At 36.7% G+C, this 24,583-nt stretch overlaps 1 protein-coding gene across 6 annotated transcripts; it reads right to left on the bottom strand.

Moving 5' to 3' along the window:
* Positions 1 to 1,181: 1,181 nt before the first annotated feature.
* On the bottom strand, positions 1,182 to 23,792 carry dennd2c (DENN/MADD domain containing 2C). 6 transcript variants are annotated; one of them, XM_084086777.1, is made up of 20 exons: positions 23,407 to 23,788; positions 20,346 to 21,394; positions 17,760 to 17,884; positions 15,499 to 15,611; positions 14,870 to 15,037; positions 10,807 to 10,879; positions 10,678 to 10,722; positions 10,385 to 10,572; positions 9,852 to 9,961; positions 9,699 to 9,768; positions 7,868 to 7,945; positions 7,624 to 7,764; positions 6,805 to 6,953; positions 6,540 to 6,717; positions 5,177 to 5,218; positions 3,678 to 3,786; positions 2,194 to 2,436; positions 2,008 to 2,094; positions 1,863 to 1,914; positions 1,182 to 1,788 (listed from the first exon to the last, which is right to left on the bottom strand). In XM_084086777.1, the coding sequence occupies exons 2-19, from the start codon at positions 21,218 to 21,220 to the stop codon at positions 1,883 to 1,885; spliced, it is 2,826 nt and encodes a 941-aa protein (XP_083942903.1). In that variant the 5' UTR covers positions 21,221 to 21,394; positions 23,407 to 23,788; the 3' UTR covers positions 1,182 to 1,788; positions 1,863 to 1,882. The 6 variants fall into 6 exon arrangements, with proteins under 6 accessions (XP_083942903.1, XP_083942905.1, XP_083942904.1 ...); XM_084086779.1 differs by having other exon boundaries at positions 1,182 to 1,774; XM_084086778.1 differs by having other exon boundaries at positions 23,411 to 23,788.
* Positions 23,793 to 24,583: the final 791 nt, after the last annotated feature.

The raw sequence follows: 24,583 nt of genomic DNA, 5'->3' as shown, positions 1-24,583 counted from the left end.
TGTGAAAACTATAAAATACATACAAAAAATATAATACAGCTTCAAAGTTCCTGTTCGACCAGCGGACGGAGAAGAACTTCATTCAAGTTGAACATTGCATGTCTTTGATATCAGAACATTAGGATGTGATTCAATTAAAGATCCGATGGAGGTACAACTCTGGAAACCCAACTCAGTCTCTAAGTAGAAAATGCTCCCTCCACTCTACCGCACTTCTATTGTTTGATAATTATCTTATTGATAAAAATGGCCAAATTTCTACCATAGCTCTCCTCTCTGAGAAAACCTCATACTGAAATCTACATTGAACCATTTGTTTTCAGACTGGGAAAAACTAGCGATCAGGTGTTTTCAATCTCATCTGAAATGCGTTGAGGGTAACGCCGCATTACGTAATCAGGTTACTTTTTTGATGTAACAGTAATGTAACGCGCATTACAAGTAGCATGCATTGCATAATCAATCACCTTTTTAATGTAACTGCTTAATACCTTCTAATTACACCAATACATTTATTTACAACCAAAAATGTTACTGCAGATGAAGTATTTCCAAGAACAACCGTATGAATTGTAGCTGAATTATAGCTAGTGATGATGTCCAATTTAGTGTAGAGATGATTAATCAGAATTTCATCTAATACTAAAATTAATACTTTTTTTCCTGCAAGAGTCTCCTAAGGTTATAGAAGGAATGGATGGATTTTCTGCTGCCATCTTGGTTTGGAGAAGAAAAAAAAAATCCACATACAACTGCTTGCCACTTGATGGCAGTGTATAAGATGATGAACTAGTGTTTACTGTCTTGGTTGACACTTGGGTTGATGTGCAACTATGCAATCTAAAACCAAGCACAAGCAAGAAATTGCTTTTTGAATAGCTGTCCACTGTAGTTACCTCTGTGCATGAAAGGGATAAAATAATAGAAAAGTAATCAAAACTATTAAATAACAAATGCAGTCATGTAATGTCAAAGACAAATGGCTGAAACTATTAGTTTGTAGCCCCCAAATTCACATAACTGCTAGTTTTAACAATACACTGCACTTTCATAATAAGTTTATATATACTATATATTTTAAACCAATGCATTCTGGATATTCTCATTCGCTGGACATTCATTCAAATTTCTAATTTCCACAACAAGATCACATTGTTTGATTCACACTGCCTGCCCACCTCTGCATCTAAAAGATGTTTTTATTTTCAAATGTTACAAAAAGTCTAGTTTGTCTACAAAAGAAAAAGAAAAAAACCTGTACAAAATGTAAAAGCCTCTGATAAAATGAAACATATGCATTGATATTTCGCAAAAATCAAATCTGGCAAAAAAAATAAATGTTTGACATTTCTGTACATATGAAGAATCATAAATTAATAATTATAGGGGAATATCCTTCATCATATTTTCTTTTAAACTAAGTTTCCAGTTGGAAAAGGTTTAAGGTTAAAACGTAAGCTTACCTTATTGTCTGGTTTAATAAAAAATACATTAAAGACAAAATCATGTAAGACATCTGAAATGGACATTTAACCCAAACCTTGTTATTATGCATTCATAGTCAGTTTTTTCCTTATCCATCAAAATGACAATAACATGACAGACTCCTCCCTTTCCTCTTTGTTCTAATTCAGTTGTCTTTGTTCCTTGTGCTTATAAACTCATTTCCAGTCTTTTCCTCTTTTGTGTCAGGGCGGCAAATCCAAGCCGGAGAATTTTCAGGGCAGAACAAGCTGATTGCAGTCTTGACCTCATCTCCACCCTCTAGTGATCCCTACGAGAGAGGAACTGACATGCTGGTTGAGTCATCACATGCTTTTGAAAAAGAAGAAGAAGAAAAAAAAAAAAGTAGTCGCTCATACTTGGCGTCTGACACCGTTCTCTATTTCTTCTGCAGAAATTTCATTTTATTCCCTGCAAACAAACATTTTTGTGAGTAAAAAACAACAAATAAGTCTGTCTTCATCTTTTTATTCAAGACAAATGGAAAAGCAGAAAAAGATTTACCAAGCCCCTTGAGAAATTTATTGACTCCACTGGGTTCAGGTTCAGGATATGAATCCAAATAATCTGCAACTCTCACTTCAAACAACCCTGTTAAACAACAACAACAACAACATTTTCCTCTCATTACTTAAAGGAACAGTTCATCCTAAAAATGACAACTTTAACCAGGAATATTCCTTCTCTCACCTTTAACACCTCCCTTTCTGAGCTCTCGGTCATGAATGAAACCAGCAAACATCTGCGTTTCCATGAAGAGCTGAAGAAACTGCCGCACTCCTCGGGAAGGATGAGATTTCCTGAAAGCGTCTCTCTGAAGCTCTCGGGTCCCACCGGGTCCTACGTCGCTCATGTAGAGAGAATAATGTCCGACCAGCTCAACAAAGAACCACACGAACGCCTCTGACACCAAAGTGCTCAGGTCTGACTTCTCTGTTAGGAAAATAAAACCGCAATGTGACACTGATAATGCACAGCGTAAAAAACAAACATTAAAGGGGATCTATTATGGCCTTTTTCAAAGTCTTTGTTTTTGGGCTCTACTATAATAAGTTTTCATGCTTGAATATTTAAAAAACACATTAATTTTCACATATTTTACAATGTTGCAGCACAGTCTGTCAGTAATGCTCTGAACTGCATTTTTAAAAAAGCATTGTGAGTTTATCAGAGTCCATTAGTAGCAATGGTTCTACAATGGGAAACGTAGCCCTGTTTAGTTTGACTCTATGAAGCCCTTCTTTCCGTAAAGTGCAATGTGCTCTGATTGGTCGGCTGGACCAGTGTGTTGTGATTGGTCAACCTCTTCCAGTGTGTTTCAGAAATGTCACAACTTTTACCATAACTGTGAGTTTCAACATGCCACCGACGCAACTCAACCAGGCATCTGCCTTTTTTGCTTACGCCTTGGATGGGAATTATTTAAATGAGGAATATTGTGACATGTACGTTTCCAGAAGAAAACTCATGACTACAATCGAGGCGTTTAAGGGAGTTCAGAAAACAGTCCTTTTACCGATATAGAGAATAACTCCCTTTGGACTGACTTGTGTTTTGTAACTTTGCAGACGATTTTCATGCTAAAACAGCAACATTACACACTAAAGAAAGTTACAAATTTAATGCCTTTAAACAGACACTTAAAATCTGTTTTTTGAGGCATTTAGCCCATCTCTATTAACTTTAAGGCAGTTTATATGCCCCTTCTAGGAAAACAAAGTCAAATATTGTTTTTTGGTTCATATTCAAATGTTCTTCAATCAAATGCTCTCTAGAATGAGAATGTCAAAAATGATTGCCTATTTAATAAAGAGACCTTCCTGTTTTAAGAGGAAATATGTCAACACATGAAAGAAAACTGTGCTCATCAAGCCATTGCATTGGTCCTTTAATATTCAGTATAACCAGCAAGTGACCGTTTACCATTGGGCCAACTTAACAAAACATACATGTGAACTGATACTTGTCGGCATGTTCCTGACCTCACTGGCCTAGTTTAACGGTTGGTTACTCATCACATCATGAATGTACAGACAATAGATTTCAAAAGATGAACAACTAATTTGACACAACAAGACAACAGACCAAACCTTTATTCACACAGTGAAACCAGTTTAAAACTGAACTTTGGGTTTGGCTGTGAAGGGAATAACGGCACGTGTGATGAGTCTAACCTCCTTTTCTGTCCCTTGTGTTTTGTTCTAGTATCTCCTCCCTGTTCTCCAGTATCTCCTGAAGCGCTGCCTGCAGCTTTCTAGGTAAGATACAGTCCTCATCTCCAAGCTAGGACAACAGAAGGGAGGGAAAGATGAATGTAAGAGCAAATTTAGGAAAGAAACATAAATATTGATATAGAGACCAGATGGATGAGTCGCGCATTATTGCATTTCGCATAACAATTTGTCAGTAATTAGAAACTGAAAGTGCAAATTAAAAACCAAAAATAATTAATCAAGTATTACTGCATGCAACAATAAAGATATGATCTGTGTCTGATTTACACTGCCGTTCAAATTTTGGGGTCTGTAAGATTTTTTTGAAAGAAATTAATACATTTATTCAGCAAGGAAGCATTAAATTGATTAAAAGTGTCAGTAAAGACATTTATAATGTTGAAAAAGATTTCTATTTCAAATAAATGCTGTACTTTTAAACTTCCTATTCATTAAAGAGTACTGAAAAATAATCATTAGTTTCCACAAAAATATTTAGCAGCACAACAGTTTTCAACATTGATAATAATAAGAAATGTTTTGTTAATTTCTTGATTAATTTGTTAATTTTCTCCCCTGCTGTGAAATGCTCGTTCTGCCTGGATGGGCTTAAATCCACAGGATGCTTTCCTGTCACATATCACACATGTGCACTTCAACACTGAAAATAAAGATATTTTAGATACATTAAGTTTTAAATAAAAGATTATTGAAGTACATTTTACAAGAAAATATTATTTTAGTCTTTCTACTTCAAAATTTCATTTCAATGTGTCACTTGCCATTTCTTTGTAATTATTTGTGAAATTTACTAGTAATTTTTGAGAAACATTTTTTTTAAAAGTGAATAAGCCCACAGAAAGCAGGTTAATGTGTTTACTTTCTATGAGAATTCGGGGTAAGGTGCAAAAATCTAGTTGTGTCGATTGGTTTATGCTTAAGCCGTTTATGACCATACTCCGATAAAGGAAAACAGGTTAACACATTTACATAACTACAAGTATTGTCGGCTTATTAAGCTGTTAAGAACGTGCGTGTAAACATGCTCACTGAAGACTGAAGTAATAGCTTCTAAAAATTCAGCTTTGCTATTTTAAAATATATTGAAATAGAAAACAGTTATTTTAAAATGTAATGATATTTCACAATATTAGAGCATTACCGTATTTTTGATCAAATAAATGCAACCTTGGTGATCAAAAGAGACTTCTTTAAAAAACATTTAAAAAAAATCTTATCAACCCCAAACTTTTGAATGGTAGTGTATGATAAACTTGATTTTGTTAACAGTGTAAATGTGGCCAAAAAGATCACTTAAAACCACCACATTTATGTCTTTGACTGACAATTAAGTTCAGCTACTCAGGCCCTGACTTGAGTTTCAGACCAAACCCTCACAAACACACTTTCAAAAGGACACACCCTTTGTATTTTTAGAAAACTAAAACCTGCATACACACCTGAACGACAAACTTGTCAGCACCCAAATCCACAATAAGCACCTGAAAGAATGAGACAAAATGGAAAAAGAAGGATGGAAGGTCATAATGATAACAGAATGCAAGAACCCATTAGTACAAAGTTAAACGTATGCGTCTTTCATGCTCTTTCAAAACAGAAAGCATTAAAAAAACTCCTATGCATTCAATCACATAAAAGTCACTATATGGACCAGACAGGAACCTCAGATGGCAAGCTTGTATAATTTTCTAAAGTTCATCAGGTTCTTAAAACAAGACAAATGCAATCTTGTGTTCACTAAAAAGGTTTGAAGTTATGAAGATTTTTATTTAGAACACATGTTAGCACCTTAAATGCTAAACAAGTATTACTTTGTCACCAAGTCGAAGAGTACACTAAACTTGGAGCATCTTATAGATATGATTTAATACTTTATACCTCTGCCAAATAGTACGTTATTGCCGGCATGGGGAATTTCAAGCTGTTAAACAATGGAAACAATTCAAGGCATGACAGTTATTAAATTAAACTCCGGCCGTGGTCATAATCAAATCTCAGAGCTCTCCACTGTTGTTTAGAAGCATCTTATATGGGATCCATGACAGCGTCCTAAAAAATCCCCTTCTGGCAGTCTGTGTTCCAAAAGCCAGATGAGTCCAAGTAAGAAAGTTCATGTAAAACGTGAATGTTTTTATTCTTCTGAAGTAAAACACTCTAAAGTTCATAACCCAGTCAAATTACTGAAACTAATATGAGAAAATGGCTAGAAATCAATGGTTGTGATGTCAACCCTGAACACATGATCAACAATATTTGCACATCAACACTTATTCAGTGTTCAAAAGTGTAGCCAATCATAACAGATCATTTAAATAAAGATCCTTACTATATAGCTCAGAAAGAGGGTTGAAATTATCACTAAAATTTTGTCATTTTTGGTGCCAAAAAACTCAAGTCTCAACCTCACCCTCGAGTCATTCCAAACCTGTATGAATTAATTTCTTCTGCTGAACACAAAAGAAGATGACTCGCTTGACTCGCTTGATAAATAACTATGACTCACTTAATTTAGTCGCTTTGGATAAAAGCATCTGCTAAATGACAATGTAAATGTAAGATATTTTGTAGAATGTCGGTAACCAAACAATTGATGGGCCCCATTGACTTCCATAGTATCTTTTTTCCATACTACAAGTCAATGGGGCCCTTCAACTATTTGGTTACCGACATTCTTCAAAATATCTTCTTCTGTGTTCAGCAGAAGAAAAAAATTCATACAGGTTTGGAATGACTTGAGGCTGAGTAAATGATGACAGAATTTTCATTTTTGGGCGAACTATCCCTTTAAATATGGCAACTGACCTCCTCGATGGGCATATCCAGCACCTGAGGCAGGGATGGAGACAGCGCCCCCATTACAAAAGGAGTGGGAGAGCAGCATATGTCCAGCATGCTGACAGGGAGCACTGGTACAAACGTGTGCTGCCATGTGAAGGGATACAGCAGTGCCAAGGCAGAGTGAGCACATCGGGATAAGACACTGGCCAGAGACAAAGAGAGTTAGGATCGAATTTAATTCTAGTTGGTATTCAGAATGGTATATTTGGGTCTCAGCATGGGTCTGTACCTGAGTTTGTCTGCGATGAAGATCACCCTCCTCTCCAGCAGCAGAGAAGCGAAGACCTGCAGGAGTCTGGTCACACTGAGACACTGCAGCAAACTCTCAAAGTCCACGTGCTCCAAACGAGAGTCCACCGGCCTGCACAGAGTCAGAACCTACGCATACGACAGACACACACGTGATTCTACAAATATTGTGACAAACCTGTTCCTTGACATTTGAGTGATTAAAAAGGTTTCAAATAGGCAAGAAATTCTATGTAAAAGGCTAAATTCTATAACAACAACAATTTATAAAATAATATGAATTAAATTTGAAATGTGAAATATGAAATTTGAATGTGTAAAGTGCCTAAAAACCCTTGTTGGAATTTGTAGAAATACTTTTTGTAATATTTTTAACTATAAAAAAAAAAACATGTATAAATTAAAATTAATTAATTAATATAATTATTTATCAGTATTGATTACATTTTATTAAAATAATTATTTCATATTTTAAGCATCAGTACAAAATACAACAAATGTTACTGATACCATCATAAAAACTATTTTTTAATGATAATTCTTAACTGGTGTTACACCAATTTCTTAATTTGTAAAATAAATGAATTACAAAAAGTTGTCCTTTATAACTAGTACTAATGTCAAGAACATCACAATCATCTTTTATGGAATAAAAATAACCAAATTAAATTCAAAAGTTCAACATTTTGCAACTTTTTAAAAATCTAGATTTTCTGAGAATGTTTCAGAGAAAAATCAAACTAAACGTATACAATTCTATAAGATTTAAAATTCTTTGCAGAGTTAAACAATACCTTACCTCATTGCCAGAGCCTGGCAGGAAGCTCTTGACAGTGATGGTGCGTCCAGGCGCGGGGAAGGGAGCTTCCATGACACTGTGCATGAAAGGATGAACCAAAGCAGGAGAAATCTCTCTCCTCCTCTCCACCTCCTCCAAGATCTACTCCCAAACATATCAGGCAGTTACATTTCAGCATCAATCTAAAAGGATTTAGTGCTGATCAAACAGGAAATTCATATCTGGTCTCAGAAATGCCCCTGACCTTTGAGAACAGATTGAAGCAGCCCAGTCTGCTGATGATGCAGTGAACTTCAGGCAGTCTCTTCCCCTTCCCACCGGGCTGCAGAACACACAGGACAATTGTCAAGGTTAGTGCATATTTAGCACTGAGAACACACAATATACTCTCTCTGAATATTATTTATTCACCTTCATGTTGTTCCAAACCTCCATGATGATTTATAGGGGCTTTCGCACCGGGTAGTTATTAGGAAATTAGTTATAGGCTCTAGCCACTAGGGTGGTTCCCCGAGAACTAAATGTTCCCCTAAGGCCATTTTCCCAGTTGCATTCGCAAAACACCAGTAGGAACTCTGAAGTGACGTGAGCTGGCCGACCGCGACGTTAAGCGCGGCATTCAACAACTGGAGAATAAAGGACGCCGTGATCAGAGCTGTGTTTTTGTTGTGTGTCGTGGGATTCGTGATAACGGAGATGGAATGTCGACTTATAGGTAATGCGATGGAAAAAGCAAGGAGGGCTAAGAGACTAAATCTCCTACGACAACTTGCGGTGCTACATCTCATCCAGGCTGAAAAAAGAACAACGCTGCAGACAAAGGCAACAGGTAAATGCTGTCAACAGAAGCTTTCTGTAGCTTTCTGTATGTTTATGTATGTCTTGTTTATGTCCATCGTGGAATAAACTGTGTGCGTATGCACAGCTTTTTAAAAATGGTGTTTCGTATGGCATGTGTTCGACCAATCAACGTACACTTAAGTCACTGGTAGTTGCGCAACGCGTCATAATCTGAAGACCACGCCCACCAAGGGGGAAAACAATCCAACCGTCTCCATTGACTTTGCATTGCGAGAGGCTGCCTCCTTGTCATTTATGACTTAAAACAAAAAACAGAATAATGCCTAAAAGCTGCTGTGTGACAAGGTGTACAGCAAACAAGCTAAAAAACCCAGAAATAAGTTTTTATAATCTGTCAACCCCAAAAAAACAAGCGTTTAAGGACACAAAAGTGGGTACAGGCTGGAACGAATGGGTAAATTGGGATCCTGACACTCAGTATGCACTAAAAAATGCAGTACACATTTTGTCACTGGTAAGTCAAATATCCAAATGTCAGTTTTATATATTATATTTTTGTAAGCTAAGCTATACTGTCGCCGATTACGTTCCCTGCTCCAGTGGACGTAGTTCTCAGAGTAATATGACACCTTGCGCTCTGTTTCAATTGCCTGTAGCCACTTTTGTGTCCTTAAATGCTCGTTTTTTGGGGTCGACAGATTATAAAAACTTATTTCTGGGTTTTTTAGCTTGTTTGCTGTACACCTTGTCACACAGCAGCTTTTCGACATTGTTTTGTTTTTTGTTATTTGTTATGACAAGGAGGCAGCCTCTCGCAATGCAAAGTCAATGGAGACGGTTGGATTGCCCCCCCCCCCCACCGGTGTGGGCGTGGCCTAAATACGCTCTCAGCCTCAGACGTCACACCCACGGACAGTTGGCTGAACGTCTGATGCATATGGCACACAAAACTGGAAACACTTCAGGAGTTTCGAAGTCGCCATCTGATTGGTTGAATTCTACAGGATTTCCAGTAGACGTGTGTGTTGCATACTTTAATGGTCTGCCTGGAAACAAAGATGCCATGACGCCAAACCCTTTCATGGAAGAACAACGCCATTGTGTTCACAACTGTGACAATGAATGCTTATCAGGATTAAATGCTGGATTTTCAAAAGAACTTATGTGAGGTTTGGAATGACATGATGAATGCGCATGTTTGGAAAAATAATTAAGGTGACCAGGTGAGATTATGTTTTTCTATTGAATTAATATGACCACATTTACAAACTTACCAGGATTTTGCGGCAGTATCCGAATAAACGACTCCCGTCCTCCCCCGTCAGGACAAAAGAAAATGTTTCACTGTGGGTGATAATCAAAGATCATCTTAGAAGAGTGAATTAGTAAGCCAACTAACATAAAACTGTTTAATATCAGCATGTTACCTGGTGTGGTCCGAAGAGGGACACCAGTCATGACAGTCAGGAAAACAAAACTTGGGAATTGCTCTTAATCTATCTTCGGCCTCACGAGACAGACGAGTAGACTTCTCAAACTAAATGCAAAATAAAGACAGAAAAATTATGTTTTATATAAATCAAATATTAAATAATTGCATTTTTATACATTCAATTTGTTTTATAATTACAATTGATATTTATTTACAATTTTTACTTTAAATATTTTTTTATAAATTGAATAAATAAATACATTTTAATTATAATATATAAATATATATAATCATATATTATAATTAACATTTATTAAAAATTATAATGTAAATAATTGTATTCTAATATATTTTAATATTTTATATAAAATACATTTTAATTGTAATATATAAATATAAAAAGGCATGTATAATATTTAAAAAAATATATATTATTTAAAAAGAAAATGGTGAAACACACATTCCACAAAAAAAACATCCTATTGTAAAAGTGAAATGTTATGTCATTTTGTCATTAGGTCTCTTTACCTTCGTAGGGAACTGTTGTGTAATCTCAGGGATGTACGTGTTTCCAGGGGAACCTTTTCTAAGCGACACCACAACAAATTGCTGAAAAAGTTGCCGCTGTTGAAGCTGGATCAAGTCCCTCTCTAAAGTGCGGTAACCCGGACGCCGTTTTAAGGTTGATTGAACATACACTGTGCGCTGGGAGCGATCTACAAAAAAACAGTATTGATAAGTTTATAAAAACTGCTTTGATATACAAGTTAAAGTTGAATAAACAAGAGTTCCCTGTGCCGAGGCCTGAGGGAGACACTGACCTTTAGAGCTCTCCTCAGGATCACTCTCTGTTCCACTCAATTCATCTGCCATAAAACATACATTTACAGGTTGATTACACTTTTTCTCTTGGTAAACCAGGTAAATATGAAATATGCTTCCTTTCTCACCTCTGGTTGCCGTCACCCATACTCGTTTCCTTCCTCTTTTGGCTTCAAAAATCTCCTGGATCCTTTTTACGAGCTACATGAGAAACGCAAATAATAATGCCTCAGGATTTTGTTCACACTAGGCTATTGCAAAATTTCCCAAAATTATAAATAAAATTCCAAAACTTTTGAACAGTAGTGTGCATAAAAAAACATTTAAATATTACAATGGAATCCCTGCAAATGAATGTTTAAAATATGAAACGCATGCAAACAACATACAAAAGTATAACTAAGATGCTTAAAGGTGGGGTATGTGATTCTCTTTTTTGTACATTTTTTCAAAATCACTTGAAATCCTATTCCTAACCCACTTACAGCCACTGAGTTAGAAGCACTGAAATGAAAATTAAGCAATTTAATCATCTGTGGAACGGGCAGGACTCGAAAAACTCCAGCCAATCATTTCCAAGACCACCTAGAATCATTGGACAGTAAGTTCGTCAATCAAAGGGTCGTACCATACCCCCCTCCCCCCATCCCACTCCCTCCACATGAATGGGTGGAGTCAGGGCCAGCGTTGGAGGAAAGAAGGTAGGACCATATGAGTTGTGTATTTTCAAAATCTGCAGGCCGTTTTGCAAATCCCATACCCTACCTTATCATGTGACTTCATGTGTCACAATGACCTGCGTCTACATGTGTATTTCAGACCTGTAATTCTCTTTTGGTCAGCAGAACATGACATGTTAATTATGATTCATAGTCATGGAGACCACAGCGGTCTGCCCACATCACACAGTGAGACAGCACATGGTGGTGGCATTTGCCCATGATGAGCGGAAACAGTGTGGTGGTGCTTCCCTCCAGATAAAAACATAATGCTCTCCATGTGTGGAGATGGCAAAGGCCTTTTTAAAGGGATAGTTCTAGAAAATTAGATAGAATAGAAAATTCTGTCATTAATTACTCACCCTCATGTCGTTCCAAACCCGTAAGGACTTTCTGTCCCTCCATAGACAGCCTACGCAACTACCTTCAAAAAGTTCATAAAGAGTTGTAAAACTCATCCACATTGAGCAGTTTAGTCCAAATTTTCTGAAGAGACTCGATAGCTTTATATGATGATCAGATTTGATTTAGGCTTTTATTCACATATAAACATTGATCATAAACAGAAGCTTAACTAAACCTCTTTGCTGAAGCTCAAACGTGCTGCATAACACGAGAATGAACCTCATTGGTTTTTGCATGTCAAGCGAACATGCTTGAGCTTCTGGTTACCACAACTGATCAATGTTTAAATGTGAATAAAGTCTAAATTCAATCTGTTCATCATATAAAGTGATTGAGTCTCTTCAGAAAATTTGGACTAAACCACTCAATTCATATGGATTAGTTTAATCTCTTTATGAACTTTTTGAAACGTCTAAAGTTGCGTAGCTGTCAATGAAGGGGTAGAAATCTCTCATATTTCATCAAAAAAGATCTTCATTTATGTTCCGAAGATGAAAGAAAGTCGTACAGGTTTGGAATGACATGAGGAAGAGTAATTAATGACAGAGTTTTCATTTTTGGGTGAACTATCCCTTTAAGCACCACTCAAAGCAAGCGTCATGTGCTGCTCTGACGTCCACATGAGTTTGAAATTGAGTCACGGAAGGATGATTTTAGGTTGCTAGGTGGCTGAATGCAAGATAAAACAGTGAACAATATGATCATGTATTTGAGCACAGAACCGAAAAAGTTATGACTTTGATTCATCACAGAAAGAAAAAAGAGAGGGTTCATGAAGCTTTACTGTTTCAGTTCAAAGACATGAATCACCATGATCACAGGATACAGTCTAATTTCAAGGTTGTTAACAACAACCAGGCAAAGTAGGGCTTTTTTTTCCCTTTTTTTCTTTTTCTTTTTTTTTTAAGTGAGATACGCATGTGACATACAAATGTTGACAATTATAAGTTAGAAGAAAAGTATACCAAACAAACATCAAATGTCAACAAAGGGTGAGAAAGTATTAAAAGTAAATAAATCAGTAAAGAATTTTTAAATGAATGAAAAATATGCCTCAATTAACATCTCTTTGTAAAACAAAAAGACCATTTAAAAACATTGACCCCACAGCTCCTCAGCAAAAATATAAATAAATATAGTATTGTATATAATTATCAATACAAATTTAAATTTTAAACTAAATACAATTAACACTGTGGGTAAAAAACAAACAGATTCAGTCAGGAAGTAACTTCCTTTTAGAATGAAGCAGTTTAAGAAATACAGAATCTGTTTTATATTTAATTTTATATTAGTTTAAATAGACATTTTAATGGGATGGAAAAAGCTTTGAAAGTGTGTGAAAGAGACAAGTAAAGAGGGTTGCAGCTGTTATTGATTTGTCCAAACCAGTGTTAATATTGTTAACAAAAACTATTAAAAAGAATTTAAATACAGCTGAAATTAAAGGGGTGGTATAATGACCTTTTCACAAGATGTAAAATAAGTCCCCAGTGTGTATGTGAAGTTTTAGCTTAAAATACCCCACAGATATTTTTATATAGCATGTTAAAGGTGCTCTAAGCGATGTTGGGTGACGTCACTTCTTGTTGACGTTCGAAGTATTGTCAAACAAAATGGAGGCTAGCTCAACCCTCCCTCCTCCTCATCCCATCCCTCCCCCTCCCTTCCGTGCTTCCTGAAACAGTCATGAATGAGTCGAAAGGCTTTTCCGATGTAAATTCGGGACTTTGCGCGTTCCTTCTCCTTTTCCCTATTCTTTGCTATTTGTTCATCGGAACGTCGTCTTTTTGGTTGTGTGTCGGCCATTTCAAAACTCAAGAGAATATAATTCTAACGTTAGTCGTTGTCTAGGACATCTCTCCTCTAGCTAACTTCCCTCTTCATGCATCTCTCTTCTCCACTCCCCACACCCCCCTTCATGTGCACGCGCACTAACAGAAATGTTGCCTTGACAACTAACTGAAATAAAATCAACTTGAGTTGAAGCACTGAAATTACTAAAAAATAAAACTGAAATAAAATTAAAAGTTAAATAGAAATATAAAAAAACGATAAAAAATACAACAAAATTACTGAAAGTTAAAATTAAATAAGTGAAAAATTTAAATATAAAAACAAGCTTATTCAAAATATTAATAAATACTTTAATAGTATATAAATAATATTAAAAACTTTTGGTAGTATCTTTAGATGTTTCATTTGGAACGCATGAGTTAACATCTGTGTAAACCACTCAACACAACCTACAGAAGAACTGGACAACTGACATTTCTCACATGCTGTTTGATATTATAATGAGTGAATTTTAATGAAGAAATGAGGGTTCTTACCTCCTCATTCTGCTCGCTCTCATTATTAAAACAACATTCCTCCGTGAGCATCATCTACGCCAATGTGTCCCTGAGCAAGACACTTAACCCCTAGTTGCTCCAGAGGCGTGCGACCTCTGACATGTATAGCAATTGTAAGTCGCTTTGGATAAAAGCGTCAGCTAAATGAATAAAAAATGTAAAATGTAAAAAAAATCTACGCTGCCTTGGCCTGCTGAATTTGGCCTTTCCAAAATAACAATATGGATCATAGCTAGCACAAAGCTGAATATAGCTGATTACTCAGCAGCGTCCAGTATGATGCACAGGCACTTCATGATAATCTTCAACCTCTTGTGCTCCAAAAGGAAGCGTTTCCTGCCACCATCCATCCATCTCCTTACCACTTCCTCCCTCTCTTTCCCTCTTCTTTCTTCAAGCACCAAAGCTGACATTTCTATCTAGACTGTTTTTCATACATGTTTCATGTCTGGTTCTTTCTTCATATATTCACAGCTATTTTTTATTTTGAGATTTGGGACAAAACAGGCTAGAGAAATGTGGTTTATGTATCAAATAATTATCAGCGTTTGGGTGCAGCTCCTGCTTCTTCTATTTATAAAACACTAAAGAATTGATTATGTCATGTAAAAGTGTGGTTCACATGCATACAATCAGAGAAACAGGTGACGGCAGGCACATGTTGCGCAATGTTTAAGGACGTCTGAGGCACATGTTTGTGCGTGTGGGTTTACCGGGGGTGGTTGGTTTGTCTTGTATGCAGTAGCAGGTTTGGCTGCTGATGATTTAGGAGTGTTCGTAGTGGAGGTACGTGTAGGTGATGTTACGGATTCTTTGCGTTCCCGTCCCATTTTATGCAGCATGTCGCCATTAGGTAATAGTGTGAAGGTCTTCGGTGGGAGCTGCATACAGGTAACAGACAGTGGATTAGAAAACAAACAGTTTAGTTACACAATTAGCCAGTGGCCTTTATGTAAAATTTCTTATTCTTATTGAAATAAATAGTGGGAATAAATGGCAGCAAGGTTGAAAATAGGGAATAGGGGTTTTCTATTTAAATGTATAGCCAGCTTTCAGTCTATGTCTATTAGCTTAGAGAAAGAAGTATTTTATGCCCACCAAGGCTGTATTTATTTGATGAAAAATACATTAAAAAGGAATATTGTGAGATATTTTTACAATTTAAAAGAATGTTTGTATATGTTTTAAAATTAATTTATTACTGTGATGCAAAACTGAATTTTCAGCATCACTACTCCAGTCTTCAGTGTCACATGATCCTTCAGAAATCATTCTAATATGCGTATTTGCAGCTAAAAAAAAAATGTGGAAACTGATAAAAAATATTTAAAATGACAGTCACCTTGAGGTGTGGGCTCTCTCTCTGTCCAATTGTGTAGTTTCGTGGCCGTCTTATAGGTAAACACATGGGAGAAAGTTTGATGTCTTCATATGGGTTCTCTTTCGGCATATCCGCTGTAAAAGATTGGTTGAAACAACACAGTAACACTTTATTTCAATGGTCTACTTTAGACATTCTACTAACTATAAGTAACTTTGTAACTACATGTCAACTAGCAGTCATTAGAGTATTAGTAGACTCTGCTTAATATCTGCTGACACTTTATGTTGATGCTCCCCAAACAGACATTCTACTGACTTTAAGTAACTTTACAACAACATGTCAACTTACTCTAGTAACCCGAACCCTAACCTAACAGTCTACTAACAGGCTACTACAGTCTACTAATACGCTAATGAGAGTTAGTTGACATGTAGTTGCAAAGTTGCTTATAGTTAGGGCAGTGTCTGAAGAGGACCATCAAAATAAAGTGTAACCAAAGACACTACTATTATAATTTTAAAAAATGCAAAAAATATTTTGTGTTCTCTACGCTGGCTCCAATACAATTAGGAATGTGCCAAACATGTTTTTAAAATCAACTAGTTGTGGGTTGTCTGTCTTAAGGAAGCCCTCTATAATTAGGCTTGTTTCTTAGGGGGTGTTTACTATGAGAAGCTTTCTTGCTTTCAAAGACAACTGAATGGTCTAATGCAGCTGTCTGGGATGCAAAAGACCACTGACTGTGTATGGCTGTAGTGGCGATGCTTTCAAAGAAATTAATTTAAGCTGCAACAGTTTTGAGAGGGGTTTCACCACTAAAAATAGAACAATACCAATATCACTACCATTTTATAGTTTGGGGTCAGTAAGATTTTATTTATTTTTTTAAACTGAAAGAAGTCTTACGGAAGAGGATTAGGGCCAAGCAATATTAAAAAAATAAAACCATCTCGAGATTAAAGTCATTATAATGCGAGATTAAACTCGTTAAATTTCGAGAAAAAAAGTCAAAATACAATCTTGAGAATAAACTCATTAAATTTCGAGAATAAAGTCGTTGTGTTTCGAGAAAAAACTCGTTAAATTTCGAGAAAAAAAACTCGAAATACAATCTTGAGAATAAACTCATTAAATTTCGAGAATAAAGTCGTTGTGTTTCGAGAAAAAAACTCGTTAAATTTCGAGAAAAAAAGTCGAAATAATCGTGAGAATAAACTCATTAAATTTCGAGAATAAAGTCTGTGTTTCGAGAAAAAAGTCGAAATGAAATGTAGAGAATAACGCATTCGATCAGTGTTCATTGCATAGCCTATTGATAGAGGACATGGCAGAGTTGGATCACTTAGTCTATATTTTAGACTTTCTTTCAGTAACAAAGAATAGAACATTCTTAGGTATAGGTCGGCTAGGTCTTTTTAGAAGAAAAAATCAGTCCAATTTGCCCAAATGGACTCTGGCATATGGACAGCTATGATAAATTAAAACCGTACGGCATTGCCATTAATGGCTGTATAGATGGTTACAGTCTTACATTCTGTGGATGGAGGCGTACACAAGCAAAAACGATTAATAATGCGTCTTATGGTATCCTGGGAAACCACGAAACCTCGATGAGGTTGATATCAGTAGGCTATGCAATGAACACTGATCGAATGCGTTATTCTCTACATTTCATTTCGACTTTTTTTCTCGAAACACAACGACTTTATTCTTAAAATTTAATGAGTTTATTCTCAAGATTGTATTTCGAGTTTTTTTTCTCGAAATTTAACGAGTTTTTTCTCGAAACACAACAACTTTATTCTTGATATTTAATGAGTTTATTCTCAAGATTGTATTTCGACTTTTTTCTCGAAATTTAACGAGTTTAATCTCACATTATAGTGACTTTAATCTTGAGATGGTTTTATTTTTTTTATTATTGCTTGGCCCTAATCCTCTTCCGTAAAGTCTTTTATGCTCAACAATGCTGCATTTATTTGATCAAAAATACAGTAACAACAGTAATATATTGAAAAATGATTACAATCGAATCTAATTGTTTTCTATACCTTTTAAAATTTAATTTTTTCCTGTGATGCAAAGCAGAATACAAGGTAATTTCTTTCAAAAGAAAAAATCCCCAAAGACCCCAAACTTTCCAATAATAGAGTATGAGAAAAAAATTATTAGGCTATATCAAGATGAGATTTTCATTTCATGCAGACATATTTTTCAGTCGTACTTCACAGTAATATCTAATCAATGACATGTGTCTTGGGATTCTCAGAATCACTCACAGATGATGTCCTCATAGATGCTGTCTTCAGACAGGGCGTGGAAAAGACCCGAACGGCGGCCCTCCTTCACTCTAGAGGCCTGTTGGGCTGACAGCCGTACCACATCCTCAAACTCAAACGACTTCCTGTGGAGAAGAGGATCAAGATAGGAACAGGTTTTGGGTCTTTCATAAAGGGTAACCATTAATCAAAAAATGAATGCACTAGAATGCACATCACAGTTAAAATAGACATGATATAGATGTGATATATTATGGCTTGAATGGTTCCAAATGATTAACAAGAAAAAACAATTAGAGGAAGGAGTCAACTCAACAGTGTGACCATAGGAGTGTTCAGAAAGCCCTTGCGTGACCACTGTAATCTTTGCAGAAACAGAAGTAGGCCAAATGTGGACAATGGGCTGCGATTCTGCCAAAGTACAGCTGACATCACAGCTGGGGACGAGGCCAGACAGCTAAACTATCACCCACTCACAGTTAAACTCTCATCACTGTCCTCTGACACAAAGCTGTCCAACTCAAAGTATGAAATAAACAATTACAAGAAATTTTACATTTTCTTTAGAAATTGTGCAGTGATTACACATGAATATTTCTAGAGTGTTGTAAGTGGTTACCATGTCATTGCTATGCAATTGCTAATGTGTTCTAAATGGTTTCAAATGCTGTGTCCCAATTTGCATTCTATCTGTTCTAAACAGTATTCAAAAATGTTCCAAATCATAATATGTTGAAATGAGTATTCCAAAGATACCCAGTGGTCTACTTTTTCTGGTTAGATTTGATTAGAACTACAAACACGAATAAAAAAACTGTTAAAAAACTACAAACATGGCAGATGTGTGAGTCTAATTGGACGAAAATATATTTATTCAATATTATCCACATTATATTTAATCTGCAACAGCATTGTGAACTTTTGTAATGATACATTTCATCATTAACTTTTAAATGCATCCTTATGCAAATTGTAAACACATGAGGTAGAGTCTCTGTATGAAAGACCCACGACTGGCAGATCAACGTGCTACTATATTTCACTTCACACAGGTAGGAAATTAAATTAAATTGAATGTTGAGGATTTTAACTGTGACGAGATGATTGACAGGACAGTTTAAATGGTGACAGGATGGATGTAACTAAGCATTCTTCACAAAAACAGTACATATTTTTAAGGCATAGTATAAGTAGGCGAATTGGGATGCAGCAAAAGACTTTATATATACCAAGATGGTGCACTCATATTACTATGAATGGGAGAAAGCGCAATGGGTAATAAGGTAGAGTAAGTCCACCATCTTAATAAAAGAGCCAATCGGTAAATTCACTGCAGCTGCCTTCAGACGCTCCAGTTGCAACAGAAACAGCCAGTGTTCTGAGACTCACGCTTAGGACTGCACATGCGCATTGGCTGGTCCAGCCAGGAATAGATTGTTTAATGCTATTTGAGTGTAAGAAACAACATTTATGTGACAGTTCATGTCAGATTTTAAAGTCAGTTATTTAAATGTGACTATTGCAAGCGGTTTTTGAGATTTTAAGATTTCCCCATTCAAATAGATGATCGAAATAGCTGCCAAGAGGCATTGCAAATATTTTCTTGAAAGGGGCTTTGGTGGTTTTTAGCATGTTTCTATGTGGTTGCTTCATTTTGGCTTGGGACCTTCAATATAAATCTATGGGTTTTTTTTTAATCTGATTACTTAGAAAAGAAACAGCACACCTCTCTCAACATTCCACGTGATTTGAGCTATCAATCAAACTGAGGCATGTCAGTATGAGAACGTTTGGGCCAACACCTATTGTTCGTTAGGATATATCATTTGCGACCAGGTTTAACAGGTTTTGATAACCAGCCAAACGCTATTTATAAAGGGTTATCGACCTGCTTTGTACAATATAATTACATAAGGGGGTTGTTCAATGATCTAGTTTCTGGCATTTGACTTTTTATTAACCCAATTATTTAACGAATCATTGGATGGTATGACAGCGAAAATTAAAATACTTGTCCAACTGAAAATTCTAAACCAAAACTAAAACTAAAAAATGATTTATACACATTTATGATTTATTCAGTTAGACTTTGTTTGGAATTAGAATTGAAAGAGTGGGCCACTGCAATAGTGTAAACTGCATCATATGAATCTATGCTCAGTTAGAATAAATGGTGTTAGAGACTTTGGGATGAGTTCTGGATGCGCATAACAATGATTTTGATCTTATACTTTTTCTGTATTTCATTTTTGTCACCCTCCCTCCCTCTTCTTTATACTTTACGTAATATGCAAGGAACTGTGACTAGGAACTTGTAGCCTGCAAGTAACCTTCCAAAAAAACAACAATAAAAGCATCAATGAAAAGAACTGTTAGAAGTTAGAACATATTCTAAATATTGTAATGTTTTTCTAAGTGATTACCTAAATATATTAAATGCAACATCTGACAAGATATATTCATGAATAAGAAATTGTGTTTAAAGTACTTTCAATTGTTGGGTGCAGCACATAAAAAACTTCACTTCCTTTTTTATGTTTTGGATTAACTGTGTAATGTGATCCGCACTGCGGGAAAAATATTCACCTGTTCTTTCTGTTTCTGGAAAACCCGTTGAAAGTGTTGAGTGGACAAGGAGGTGGTGGACAGCTGGGTGGCTTTAATATGATGTCATGTTTCCGGACTTGATCCGATTTGCCGACTGTTGGAGTCTGGTTCTCCAATTGAATCCATTGGCCGGGCGGACTGCTCGCACCCTTGTATTGGAATGTGCGCTGTGGTTTAGGTGGAGGGGAAGAAGGTCCAATTTCACCAAGACACTTAGTCACCATTGAGGAATCTTTCTCTCTCTCCCAGAAAGATTCATCTGCCTCCAGTCGTTTCCAGAAACCCCTGGAGGTGTAAAAGTTCCCTGGAGGCAGCAACGCCTCTGGATCATCTGCACACTGAGGTAGAGATGGAATTTTGACATCTGGGAAATGGTTTGACTTAAAATTATTGCTTTTAACATTCAGTTTAGTCACTTGGACTTGTGTAACAGTGCTTAAAGACTTAGTTGCAGGAGTTGATGTTACAAATTTATCCGAATGCGTGTGATTTCTTGGGAAATCTGACTGGATTTCACCTGTAACCGGTTTTAAAGTCATATGGTTTTCTCTGAAATCCAAACCCAGGCTTTTTGATACAGTCACTTTGTTACGACTTCCTTCATTGCAGTCAAGTCCATTTCCAAGAAGGTCCCCTGAAAGCCTACGAGAAGCAAGAGTCCGCTGGGTCTGAACTTTTCCACTCTGGACGTCCTCCTGCTGGCTGAGTCCCTCCCATTGGGAGATTTTCTGCTTGATGTTGACGCCAGGCTCTCGCGAGAGTGGCCATGCTGCTGTTGTCGCCGTCTTCCCTCCTGGTCCTCCTGTGGTGACATTCCCCCCTCTTTTTCTAAGGTCCACTCTAGGAGCCAGCATGACGACGAGGATGCCGTCACAATGCAGGGCTGTCTGGCATTGCAACAGCAAGCCTATCAAGGAAGAACCCCTTCCTTTGCGGTTAATAAAGTTAATAAAGTTCACAGAAGAACCTCTTTCCTGTAGCACAGCTATGTCTTCAGTTCCTCTGCCATTCTTCCTTCATTTAAGAGACTGCAAAGGGGGAAAAAACACAAGTGGGTTCAACTGACAAGCACATTTTGCAAACACAAAAGGTGATGGTCTCTGCATGCTGCATAAATGCAGGAAACCAAAGATAGTAACTGTCAAGGTCAGCACTGAAACCAAAAATAAAAACCCTAACAAAGAGGAGACTGACAACGACAGGAACATGGGAGAAGACAAAGCATTGTAGAGGCCTCTATCCCCAGGAACACCCACCACCCCCACTCCCACCCTCTCCAGCTGGGCCCGTCCAAAGCACTGCCATGCATTAACACACTTGAGCATAATGCAATTCAATTTCACTCCTCTCCAAAAGCTTCTTTCAGCCACGGCACGAAAAGGACAGGCATTCCAAGTATTTCCACATCCATGTGCACATAATAGAAGGGCCTTCTTTGTGGTACAAGAACAAGTGGTCAACACATCAATGAGGAAAATATGCACAATTTCATGCACGTTAATAAACGCTGGTGTCTATGCACCAAGTTGACAATAAAAAGAGGCCACTTGAAATTCCTCTTTCCTGCATCTACTGTAGCCGGGATGGATCTGGCAGCTTTAACACAAGACCTCATCTGCGGCCAAAGTGTTTTGGACACGTTGCATATTACGCTGGAAGTGAGGACATGCTGAAATTCCTTGGCACTGGGATTGAACGACATAATAATTTGGTATATTGACCACATTTGATCAGTCGGCCCAAGAATTATGCCTTTGTTCTGGATGACCTACATCTAACGTACAAACTGGAATCTCTCCATGATTCGAGCCAGATCCCATCCCCCTTACAGGATCATCACATCTACTGACCCACTTGTGTCTGCAAGCGTGTGCAGGAAGGCCCATGTTTCCTGATTCACAGGAAGATCGGATCAGCAGAATGTCCATAACGATGATTTTTTACTCATTTAATCTGGTGTAGTATTTCCATGCTAGTTTTTTGTGACTCAAGAGGTCTGGTATGAAACATAACCCGTCAAAGTTCACAGACGCATAGTCTGAAATGGTGCAGATGGTCTGTGTAGGTTTGGACGGGCTACATTAACAGTTAATTACAACTTGCGGAGTCTGTTTAAGTCATCCTGACTTAAAACTTCCCGACTGCATGTTAGGAGGAACTTCTCATGACATTCCCAGCACCAAACCCACAACAACAAAGTCTCTTTTTTCCAAGCCACCTGCTTCCATATATGCCACCGCACGCCAACGAAGCTCCGCATTTGGGGTTTGGTGATCAAAAGAGTCATCAACAACCGCAGACATACACAAAACACCCCTACAATGCCAACATCAACCAGACACTAGTATTACCCCAGCCCTCAAATGGTAGGCAATCAAGACATAAATAAACTATACTATTACTTTTGACAGGTGATCCAACCACCCCAGGTGCTTGTGCATGAGGGGACATGCTTCTGGGTGGGGTTGATTAAGAGGGTGAGAAAGTGAGCGAGTTCACTGTCAAAACTAAACATAATCATGTCTATAAGACAAAACATTCTGTCAAATACTGCCCAACTCATTGAGTTATAGAAGTTAATAAATAACTCAACTATGGTGTCAATACCATAGATATTTTCACCCAAGCGAAAAGGGAAAAGCAAAAGATTTCAACTTTGTCCAACATGAATAAATAAAATTTTGATAAGCATATTTACGTGAAAGGTAGACTTAAAATGTAAATAAAAGGTGTTTATAAGGACATATTAATAATCAATTAAACAAAGGAAGAAAAAAAAGGAGAATTTATTATTAAAGGCTCTAAAATCAGGTACGAAAAATGCAAAATTTAAACTTCAAGAAAATAATAAAAGTAAAATGAAATATATTAATGAAAATAAAGTTTCAAATTAAATAAATTAAAATAAAAACAATAAATACTTTTTAAAATTGTATTAAATTTAATTTAATAAAACAAATAGCCTAAATAAAAGCAGCGACCCAGAGCTCTTTCTTGTCAGCCAGTTCAGATCTTTTGTTATGAAGAAACATTAACTTACTTACGCAAACTTGTCCGCACAACACATATGTTCGACTGAAATAAACCGAAATTATTTCTCATGAGAGCTCATTTCGAGAGCTCATTTCGAGTAAATACTGAGTCGGTAACTCTGTTGTGGAGCATAAGTCTTCATATTTCACGGCTGGTTAGCCAGTCGGCTAAAAACTTCCTCGAGAGAAACTTTGTATCCATTCACTTTCACAGCGAGTAAACAACGGGTCACAAAGTAACATATAATTCCTGGCAACAATGTAATGCCTGGTGTTGTTTATATTCCTGAAAGAAACTGTTATCGGTGTTCCTTAAAGAGTGTATGAATGTGTTCGTGTAATCCTGCTCCTCCTGTGCTGTCAGTTCCCCCTCTGAGCTTCGGTTCCTCTGAGTGGATGAATCAGCTCACGAACTGGTGCTGCAATAAAAGTGTCTTCATAAAATGACCAATGTGCCTTCCTGGTTACTACAAGCGACTCGTTTAGGCAAGACTTACTTGAAACGGAAATGCTACTTTGATTCTATTGTTTTAACTGCTTAGTAACTTGAGGGACATATGTTAGCACAAGTGCTTTGGTGTATGTTAAAATGCATTGGCAACATTTGTTCGGGAACAGTTTTGCCCACAAAGCATTGAACAATTGATTATTATGAATTATGGGAATTATGCATAAGAAGATAAAATATGGCATTGTATTGTAAAACATCGTGTGATTTTATATAATAATATATTCATGTTTAAAATAGCTAATTCAATTTCATAATACACATTATGTAGCCCAGTCATACAGTAGGTTTGAGAAACAACAAAATGTTAAATTTAAATGATATTCGACAATCTTTCCATACAGAGAATCTCTCAAAACTGTACCCCAAACTTCATACATCAAGATGCATGACCTGTTGTTGTGCCTGGTTTGGCACTAATGACAACAAATGGCACTTGCTATTATGTACCCATGTGTCAGGTTCCTTAAAGTTTTAATATGCAGATGTCCAAATGACATTTGAGAGGTTCAAAGGGGGAGGAGAAGGTGAATTGTTGCTTTTGTATGACATGAGAAGACTTGGAATACAGTGAGTGGGTATTGCTTTTACAGAAGTTGGTGGTTGTGATGTCCTTTTTAGACTTGACAGCCTTTGGTCTCAATGTATGGAAGATGGGCAGCATGACCATCTGTATA

This window comes from Abramis brama (assembly GCF_963993115.1).
Source record: "Abramis brama genome assembly, chromosome: 16".
NCBI lineage: Eukaryota > Metazoa > Chordata > Actinopteri > Cypriniformes > Leuciscidae > Abramis > Abramis brama.
This window is presented reverse-complemented; position numbering and strand designations above follow the sequence as displayed.

Excerpts from the sequence above, each read along its gene's own strand:
- dennd2c (XM_084086775.1), bottom strand. The coding sequence starts at position 21,220 with ATGCTGGCTCCTAGAGTGGACCTTAGAAAAAGAGGGGGGAATGTCACC. Across the intron at positions 15,038-15,498 it reads GAGAGAGCCCACACCTCAAG|CTCCCACCGAAGACCTTCAC; the intron begins GTGACTGTCATT and ends ACCTGTATGCAG. Across the intron at positions 1,915-2,007 it reads TAAATTTCTCAAGGGGCTTG|GGAATAAAATGAAATTTCTG; the intron begins GTAAATCTTTTT and ends GTTTGTTTGCAG.